The sequence below is a fragment of the Pteropus alecto genome, unplaced genomic scaffold, assembly GCF_000325575.1.
Source record: "Pteropus alecto unplaced genomic scaffold, ASM32557v1 scaffold276, whole genome shotgun sequence".
In the NCBI taxonomy this organism is placed as follows: domain Eukaryota; kingdom Metazoa; phylum Chordata; class Mammalia; order Chiroptera; family Pteropodidae; genus Pteropus; species Pteropus alecto.
Window position 1 is genome coordinate 358,197 of NW_006438074.1, and position 10,686 is coordinate 368,882.

General features: G+C 35.6%; 1 protein-coding gene across 1 annotated transcript in view; it reads right to left on the reverse strand.

Moving 5' to 3' along the window:
• CUNH14orf39 (chromosome unknown C14orf39 homolog) overlaps window positions 1-5,236 on the reverse strand; it is a 32,623-nt gene extending 27,387 nt beyond the window's left edge. Inside the window, exons 1-4 of the mRNA XM_006915172.1 lie at window positions 5,188-5,236; window positions 5,033-5,089; window positions 3,879-4,005; window positions 2,372-2,461 (exon numbers count right to left, since the gene is read on the reverse strand). Of these exons, the coding sequence (XP_006915234.1) occupies window positions 2,372-2,461; window positions 3,879-4,005; window positions 5,033-5,089; window positions 5,188-5,236 (323 nt within the window). The remainder of the gene's footprint in view (window positions 1-2,371; window positions 2,462-3,878; window positions 4,006-5,032; window positions 5,090-5,187) is intronic.
• Between the last annotated feature and the right edge of the window lie 5,450 nt (window positions 5,237-10,686).

Genomic DNA, 10,686 nt, shown 5'->3' on the forward strand with positions numbered 1-10,686 from the left:
TAGTTTTCCTTTTTGTAATGTCTTTACCTGGTTTTGGAATCAAGGTAATGGTGGCCTCATAAAAAGAGTTAGGGAGCCTTGCGTCTTCTTGAATTTTTTGGAATAGTTTGAGAATAGGTGATAATTCTTCTTTGAATGTTTGGTAAAATTTGCCTATGAAGCCCTCTGGTCCAGGACTTTTGTTTTATGGGAGCTTTTTTGATTACTGATTTGATTTCATTGGTGGTAACTGGTCAGTTCAGATTTTCTGTTTCTTCTTGACTCAGTCTTGGAAGATTGTATGTTTCTAGGAATGTGTCCTTTTCTTCCAGATTGTCCAGCTTTTTGGCATATAATTGCTCATTGTATTTTCTTATGATCCATTGTACTTCTGATCACAGAATCATTTTAATAATTTTTATAGCCAAAGTTTATATTAGGAGATATTTTAAAAAAACAATAATATATGTTGTGTTTATTTAGGGGAGAACTCTAAAGATACTGATTACCATATTGCACAATTTGAGTGATATGTGTGAGGGATTCCACTTCATGAGAATCCAGGGGAAAATCTCTTAATTCTCAGTACCCAGAAAAATCTCTGCTTATCCTAAACAAATGACTGTTTTTTAAATGAATATTCTGAATTCCAAACTGATCACATTTCCACAATGCCTTTACTACTAGGAATTTCAAAGCCTAATTTGTGCCTATATCTAACAAATATGTAAGACCACGTAGTATGAATTTCTATCCAGATCAAAGGCTTCATCTTCCTATATTATCCTTACTTCCCTGAAGTCTTGATCTTTGAATCCAGCTTTCTTTTAACATTTTGGTATTATTTACACAAATTATCTCAAACCCTTTTTGGACTGAAGCAGGGTCTTGTTCACTAATTCCACTTTCTGCCTATTCCTTGAATGATCATGTATTCTAGCTTTCTCTTCATTTTGTTCTCTACATTTCCCTGAGAAATCTCATCTATTTCCATGATTTCAAATGCCAATGGCAATCTATACCTTGAATGTCCAAAGAGATGGAGATTGGGTCTTCTTTAACACCCATCTTTGAATATAAAGGACATTACACTCTACACTGTATGTTTTAATTAAAATATAAAATAAGAGTGATGTCGGCAAATTGGCAGAATAAAACATCCCTCACACATATCACTCCCTCTCCCAACAATAATTTGGCATCCATCATGGAAAAAAAGTGCTTTTGTGGGAGTTTTGGGATCCAGCTAGGAGACTATGAAACCCTGGTGTAGTCCAAGACTGAGGAGAGCCATTGTGAGAGGCATGCTCACATCCTGGTGGCTACTTGCTGACTATAGTCCTAGCTACGGACCTAGAAACAATTCCATACTCCTGAGAATTCAGCTACATTCCCATTTGGCTTTGGGTCTGTCACCATCACCAACACACCAAGGTACACACAGGAGTCATCAACTAATAGGCATACAGACCCGTCCCAGCTGTGGACCCTGAACTGCCTCCAGTTCCTCGTGGCCATAGTCCAAAAGCCCCTGGGGCTAAGCCCGCAAAACTCAGTCAGACTGTGGATTCTGAAAGAGTACTGTAACTGGGTTCCACTCCATTACAACTACAGTTACCAGAGTCCTGATGGCACAGGGATCCAGCAATAAAGACTCCTGTCTGTGCCTCTAAAGATCCTTAAAGGGCCTGTATTTGGCTTCAGCTCCCTCAAAGCCAAAGTTTGTTAGCAGTATTGAGAATCCAAGGTCTCAGTAGGAGACACTTCATCTACACTCCCATTGATCTTGAAGGGCCCTATATCTGGGTCTAGCCACCTCACAGTGGAAGACCACTAGCAGATCTACCAGCCGAGGGACCTAGGAGATACTTCCATATGCACCCTCGGAGTTCTTGAAAGAGCCCTACACTTGGCTCCAGCCCCTCCAGCTGCAGTCAGGGAGCAGTCCAGAGCCAGGACTGCAGACCTCGATCTTGGCGGAAAAACCTGAAACAGCCCTGAGGCTCAGTTCCAGTCCCTCCAAGCCAGGGCCAGTCCTAACCACCCACAGACTCATCCAGTGACCAAGCAGGAGCCCTCCCAGGGACCTGGCAGGGGTTGCACCTGTCTAAACACTTGGTTAATAGGCTTACTGACTGAGAATACAATTGTGGAACCTGAAGCAGACCACTGTCCCAGCACTATCCTACTTAACAAGATACATCTACCTAGGGATAAGAGAGCATCCATACTTGCCTGAGTCCAAAACACTGGTTTTACTTTAAAACAAAACAAAACAAAACCTCCCCGGCGTACAAAATTCCTACATTTTTCAATTGACAGTTTAACAAAGCAGATCCTATTAATATTAACTTATAGAATTGATAAGCTTAAATTAATATATGTACTATACTTGTCTTTTTCAATAGTTTCTTGATAAATAATAAACTGCTCCTGCATATAGTCTTCATGTTTACGAAAAACATCACATGTTGGCTTCCAGCTATGGAAAAAAATATTATAATTAGTATTTCAGAAGGATAAACAAACTGTAAGAGATCATAAAAATGAATGCAACCATTTAAAGATAAAGCAAAATCTTCTCTTCCTGGAGAAAACAAGCTTACATCAAGAAAAATATTCTGATCTACAATCACCAACCACCATTACCATCCTTCATGCAATCATACATATGCTCAAATGTCAGTATCTGTTAATTTTTACATAAAACCTATTTTAGTACCATGACTAAGGAAGAAGTAAATGTGGCATAGTTGGACTGTGTATTGCTACAGCATTTCTAGTGTATACTCTGCAACACTACAACATCAGGCTTTCTTTCTCATCATACTTCTAAGATCTTGGCTAAGAAATTCTTTTGGAGTGAACATTCAAAGAACTAGGATAAGAGCTAAAAAGAGGCTTTTTTCTCCTTTGAAACTCAGAAAGTCAATTTGTTATACATTTCTGATCTATGAAGAAACTAAGTCAAAATAAATTATAAAATAAGATGGTAAGTATAAAGTCATATTATATTTTTTTTGTTTTATTAGATAACTTGAAAAATGTTACCAATGTGAAAAATCTAAACTTAGCATATACTATGGCAGCTTCCATTCTAAGTATTGTCCATATATTCCCTCTAGCTCTTTCTTAATCTTTTTTTTCAGATTCTAAAAGAGGACAGGATAGGGGTGGGGACTGTGGGCTGGGAAAAACTTTTTACTCCATACATCTGTATAAGTTTTGAATTTTTATACTAAGTATGTGTTACTTTGATAAAATTTGGAAAACAGTATAAAAAAGTAATGGGGTAAAAACCTAAAAGGCTTGTCAAAATTTCAAGTAACAAAATATTTCAAAACAAATATTATTCTAAAGTATAGTACTTAATACAAAGACAATGGTCCACATAAAATTAAATACAGAAAGTTAACACATTTTATTTTTGTTTTTTGTAATAGACAATAAAGTTTCATTAACAAATTTTTATTTCAAAATATGTCTTTTAATGGATTAAACTACTGGAATCCAAAACCTGAAGCCATGGTGAAAGAATTCTTAACATACTGAATATTTTTATTTCAAAAAGCTACTAATTTCATGATAATTTCCAAAGATGGAAATTACTTCAAATTTATTCATGTAATAGGAATTTTATATACTGAGCCTAGATTATTTAAAATTCTGTATTTACACTAATTGGATGTGAATTAGAGAGCTCTTATAGCACTTCTATTTTTCTTTTGACCCTATGATTCCAGTTTACAGTGGCATATAACGAGATAATATAAGACCTAATTCATCATTGTATTAATAAAAAATACTTTAAAACAGCAGTCTTCAACTATAAACTCAGAAACCTTGAATAAAAGAATCTAGTGGCAATTATTGAAAGTTCTCTTCTTTCAAATACTCACTTACTACAGCTGTTATTGATTTCCTTACTATGTTTGCGGTAATGACCAATTTCCTCCTCTGTTGTATTTATAGTTTCATGTATCTTACAAATAGTTGCTTTGTATTGTTTAACATCTTCAAAGGTTTCTGGAAAGAGAAAATAATTATTTTCTTAAAGTAGGAATCATGAATTAAAATAAACAAATACAGTAGGAAAAAGCAGTATGGCAACTTACCTAAAAGGAGGAGAACCAGAAAATGGAGAGAAAATGAGGCTTGAGATGGGAAGGGCTCTATACTAAGAAGCATAGAACCAGAGCCAGGCTTGCTCATAGAATCAGAAGCTAAGAATTTGTGTTTGGGTTTTAAGAGAAATAAATGTCCCTTTTAACATAAAAGGGCTAGATTAAGTGATATCTAAGATCAATGGTACCAAATGATACTATGAGTTCATGTAAATATTTACTCATACGATCGACACTAATATGAGTTTTGTTGTTGACAAAAGTGAAATTTATCTTCATCAATTCCATGTCCATTAGTAAGTGCACTTTCACTTCTGTTACTAAAGACTAAATATAATATACACATAAAATACAATTTCTTTAAAAGATTAAAATAAATTCTTAATACTCTGTATTCCTTTTTGTTGCACAAAAGATAACCAAATTCTACCTTTTAAGAACTATTAAGAACTTAATGGTTCAATTTTCTTTTGGTAGTTTTTATATAGAATCTTAAAATACTGTATTTATGTAATTTGCTTTGTCATTTCACTCAAAATATTATTTTTCAGTATTATGATTCCTGAAAGCATGGCATCCATCAATCCTGGCTCCTGACTTTTGGTGATTTTTAAAAAGATAAAAAAATTCACTCAAATGTTTGAAATAACCTGTGTTATTTGAGGAAAATAACATTTTCAACTTCTCTTAGTTAAGGGGTCATTTCAGCTTACAGTAAAATTCTTCAAAACAAATCAAATTCTGAATACAGCATTTTATTACTGAAAAATTGTAGTTAGGGTAAATAGCTCATTATTGTCACTAAATACAACAGGCACAAAAATTATAATGCCAACTATAAGTTACCCTAAGCAAAGCAACTGCATATTACCTTAAATGCCATAAAAAAATTAAAAACTAAAATGTTTTTATCATGCAAAACTACTTACTATTTATTCGTTGAATCATATCTTCTTTACTACGTATATCTTGCTTATACTGGAAAACTAAAATAAATAATTCTTTTGTGACTTCACTTCATTGTTAAAATATCAAATAATAATACAAATAGTTACCTATTTCTTTGTTTTCATTTTATACCTACCAAATTCTAGCAAAAGTCTGTCCAAACTGACAAATAGGCTGTCATCCATCTTGGATACTGTCTTTTAAAAAAAAAAAATTATAATAAAGAGTATTCTGAGGTCATACGCAAAACAGCATATATTCAGTAACAACCTTGTTAACATAGCATTATTACAGAAAATGTGGGTGGAGCAAGAACTGGGCAGGCCAGAGACCCTTTTTCAGTCTAGTAGAGACTTTAATAAATACATGCTGAACGTTGCTGCTGCTGCATGACAAATTTCTGGAGGAGCCTTCGTAATGTTTATATGTGGTATTGAAATAAGTCACTGAATATTCTGGAGTCCACAGACATCCAGATTTCTCAAAAAGATACACCCTTTAAAATAAATATCTCCAAATATGTCTTTTCTCCGCGTGTGTACTACTATGAGTAGCAAGATTCCTAAAGAAAGCCATTCACCAACAGCGAGGTAAAACCTACGGGCACAGTGCGGTTTTACACCTACGAATTAACCACCAAAAGGTGGAGGTTTTCACAGGCCTGCCAAGTCACTTTACAAAATACCCCTGAGGCGGGCTTCGTATCTCTCGGTACCCACAGCTTGGAGTGGTCCTTCCCGCGCGTTTTGAAGCAGGAAGTTCGCTAGTCCTGGCGGCTCGAGGCCTTACGCTCACAGCCTACTCGCTTCCCCTCACACGAGTCCGTCCCCAACACTCTAACCATGCGGCGGTGCTCACGGCTGAGCGCGGCACTGTGGCCGAGGACGAGGCCACGAGCCGGGAAGCCCGCAGAACGCGACCTCCGGCCGTACTCCGTACTCCGGAGACAAGGCCTGCCAGCCCTCCGAGCGCCTCAGAGCCGCCTGCTCAGGGACTAACCGCCACACACGGCTTCTGGGACCCGAACGTCCACTCCCTTCTCCTCTGGGTCCCAGATCCCACTCAGGGTCAAGCTCAGGGGACACGAAAACAAACCGTACTCTGAACTCGCCAGAGCCACGCTTTGGCCACGCTTCGGTCGCGCCCCGCCGCGCCCCGCCCTGCCCGCGAAGCCCGGGACTGAGTGGCAGATCCCGCTGAAAGAACGAGATCCAAGTCCCCGCGAGACTAGGATGGCGGCATCGCTCCGTCCTGCCGGAGCCAAGCGCAAACCAAGTACCTTGAACCCCCCGAAGTGGGTGCTGGAGTCAGAAAGGAGCCCCAAAAGGAGGAGTAGGGAACCTGTCAGAGACTCTCCGGTTTTTCTTGAATACAAGTGTTGTTGTTTTTAAGACTATTCATTCCTCTTGTAACAGAAAAGTCTAAAAATATTTTGGAGAACAGAAATAAAATTGATATTAATTTTAACATGACCGTGAAAAATACTCGAATCAATCATCGAAATTCAATTTGGCATTCAGCATTTTTCAAAACTTCTTGGAAAGCAAGTATAAGATTTCAAATACATTTTACTCAATATTTTGAGAAAGTCATTTGTTTGAAATACAATGCACAGTAACACTTCCTGTCCGAAATGCTGTCTTTAGATCATTTATACTTAGACTTTGCATATCCAAACTGAAAGAATAGAGAAAAATAATTTAAACAAACAATATCCCAAATTGCCTTAATTATGGGTATATTTCTAGTGAAAATTTTGCTAATACTGAATGATTTAAGTAATTGCTTCAATTTACCACAACCTAAGTTGTTTCACAGGATATTAAGACAAAAAAAGAAACTTTCAGAAGTTTTTTCTTGCTTAGTGCCTCAGATAATATATGCATAACCAATTTTATTGTAATTTCATGTTGCTTATTAGTTAGGGTTAATGATTGTAAGCCATCAAAGCTAATGTAAGTTTTACAATGTAAGAGATTTAACAGCTTTATTCTTATATTAATTGTAACATATTTATTAACTACGCCTATTAAGGAAAGCATGAGAGAATGAATATGAAGGCTAAAGTTATCATTTAGTTTTGCTGGCATTACATTGCTATGACTGTCAAGAAAATTTAATAGGTCAAAAGGGTTGATCCACTTCAATTTAACAGTGGATTTTCTTATGAAAATTTGTGGAAATTTAAAAACATCAGCTTAACGAGACCTGAAAATCAATTTATTTGCATTTAAATTCACATCTATGTATATCTTAATTACTCTCACAAAAATATACCTGAGTTCTACCAACCCTGGCACTACCTCTCTCATTCCAAAAATCCCTCCTGGAAAAGCAACAAAAATGAAGATATTCCATCTACTGAAGAGTTTTAAACAATAAATTTTATTCTTCCATCTGTATCCCCCCATAGAAATATCGTACTCCATTTGAAAAATTATAAAATAGTGACTCAGGTAAACATTTATCCTAACAACCATTTTCTGGGAAGGTACTTCCATAAAAAATCTCTCATTACCCATTATCAGCACCTTCCCCTCTTGCTCTAAATATGCAAATCAGAATCAGAAGAAATTTAAACCTACTGCCCATTCTAATTGCACTATATTCCTTTTTTTTTTTTACTGCTAGATTTATCCAACAGAAAGCATGTCTCCTACGTACAATTCCTCTTCACTCCTTTCCTCATTGACTTTTTTAACTCAACTGCTATCCCCTTATATTTAACTGGTTTCTCAGATAATAAGATACTTTTACTCCAAATTTAATGGTCTTTTCTCCATTTTATTCCCCCCTCTTTTTTTTTCTTTCTATCTCTCCTCCATATTTGGTCCCATTAAAATTCTCTGCAACCCTGATTTCCAAGACACTACTCTCTTCTAGTTCTTCCACCTCTCCTACCTGCCCCTCTGATTTTGGCTTCTACTTCTTTTTCTCTCATCATCACCAACTATGGGCTCTTATCAAAGCTTTTTCTTTAATTCTATCCTTCTTTGTACTTTTTTCTTTGGATTATTCATCCATAATAGCTTCAATTCTCACTTCTGCGCTTAACTCCCAAATCTCTATTTCCGGTTCTATCCTATTATTTGAAAATTATCTAAATATTTACATTTACATGCTTTGCCATCAATCTGGATTTAATAATCTATCCTTCTTCATTTGATAACCTCCTACTCATTCTTCAAATATCAACTCAATTATCATAGCCTCAGCAATGCCCATTATAAACTCTCAAAGTTCATGTACTTATCTTTCATAGCCTTTAATATGGTTATAATTCTACATTATTTGTATAATTATCATACAAATATCTATCTGATCCACTATATTCCGTAGGAACAGGCCCAACCCCTCTACCCTTCCCTCCCCTCAACACTCACAAAAACTTTGGCAGCCACAATAAGTAGGTTATAACAGTAGTTTGTCATAATGGCTATAATCTCAATTCAATTCACAAGCAATTCCTTATAAGAAAAACAGTCATAGAAGAAAAAATAAAGCAATGTGAATCTGCTAATACAAATTTATCTACATGAATGGCAATCAGGTCAGTGGGAAAAACAATAGGTTTAAAGTGTGCCAGGATTTTCAATTATGCATTATGAAATTTGCACTTTAATATTAAAACAAAAACTCCTTCTTTGTTTCCTCATTTGATTTCCCGTGTTGGGATAATTAGATTTATACCTTCATCACTTCCTTGAATTACCAAGACCATAAAATATGGGTAGTTGTTTGACAACTCTGCTCTCCTTTCTTGACAATAATCCTAATGCTAGTGGGTTTCCTTCTAAGTGTGTGCAAACCATATTAGGCAAGTGCAAAATACTCAGCTTTTTTTTTTTTTTGTATATCTTGTAGACACCATTTAATGTTAATCTGACTCATCCATTGTTTTACTGTTTATGTTTCTTTGATTCTGTTTTTGTTGCAACTCTGCCTCCCTCAAATATATCTACTTACTTTGAAAATCCTATTAAGTAGGATTTTAAATTTTAATTTACTCCTCATTATTCTATCCTTTTTGTCACATGATTCTTTAATTTTACTCCTATTTTGCTCACCATTATATTCCCAGCACCTAGCACAGTGCCTGACACATGATAGAAACTCAACAGATATCTCAGTTAATGAATAAATGAATGAATGAGAAGTGCTCAAAAAATAGTTAATAATAGTTAATAATAATAGTTAATAATCCAGATCATTTTGCACCTGGATTATTATAACATATGGAGAACAACCCTTTGACCTATCTTATTTTCTTCCTATTCCATTTTATAGCAGTACTGACCTTTTTTATATCTATTTCATCATGGTACTCATATAATTTAAAAGAAATTAAGATTATATTTTTCTTTTTCAAATTAGAATGCCTTCTATAATTTGACCTCAACTTCATTTCCCAACAAAATCTCTCATTTTAAGCAGGCCAGTTCCCTCACTGATCCATGAAGACACTATTCTTATTTAAGCCTATTCATGGCTTTGTGCTCAACATTTACCTCTACTGGAAAGTTTCTTTTCTTGACCCAATTAAGATATATCTGTTCTTCAGTGTTCAAGTCCCAACTTCCCCAGAACACCTAGCCTGACCGTTATAGATATTCCTTTTCTCTGAAATCTGTGGCACTTTCTCTGAAGTCTGTGGTACTTGTGTAGTACTTAATTATATAGAATGCTAAACGTTGGGTATGTAAAGATGAAGAAAGTCGTTGCTCTCAAAAACCTGTCCATTTGACTGTAGAGAGAGATATTGATGGTATCAAGGAAGATCAAAGCTCAAAATAAAGAAAGATTAGATCAGTTAGAGAGAAATAAAGGCTCAGGATTTTTAAGAGTCCATTCTCAGACAACTTAACTCCTTTTCCTTAACAGGAACCAATAATACTAGTATCTAGCTCCCACAGGGCTCTTATCTCGGGGATGTGCATGTGACCAGGCCAAGAATGGCCTGACCAATCATAGCACTTCATCTCTGGGGCCAGTCTTGCCTTAAAGCATAGGCATGAAGTGGTAGAAGAAAAATGTCTCTCTGAACTAGTGAACACCAAAAATCTTATAAAGCTGGAACAGCTGATAATTATCTTTCTCAACCATATGGAAAAATCTACCCTATAATGAAGGCAACACAGCAGAAAACAGAAGCGAGATATAGAAGAATCAGCTACCTCTGCACTTTCGGTTCTGTAAGTCAATATATTCTATTTTTGTTCAAGACAATCTGAGTTGAGTTTATATTGCCTGCACCTCTAAAATCTGTTTAAATGCAGAAAAGTAGAGATAATGAAATTTCATGTCACTATACATACCATTTGAAAATTTACTTGTATCAAATTCTCAAGCATCAGAGTCAATTAAATTTTCCTTGTTTTGTTTCCATCAATTGATTATAATCATGCCATGCTTTAGTTTGTTTCAGATTTGATCCATGATTTCTTGTACCAATTTTGTTTTCTCTATAGTTTCTAATTGCACCTTTCTCCCTATATATGGAAGAATCATGTCTTCTTCATTGTATCATTAAATCCCTCTGGCTCGTTACTAATTGTTGAATGCATTAGTTTAATTTCTAAGCCCAGAGTAAGCACAAACACTCCACTTTGAGAGACTTATACCTTCCCAGGCTAAC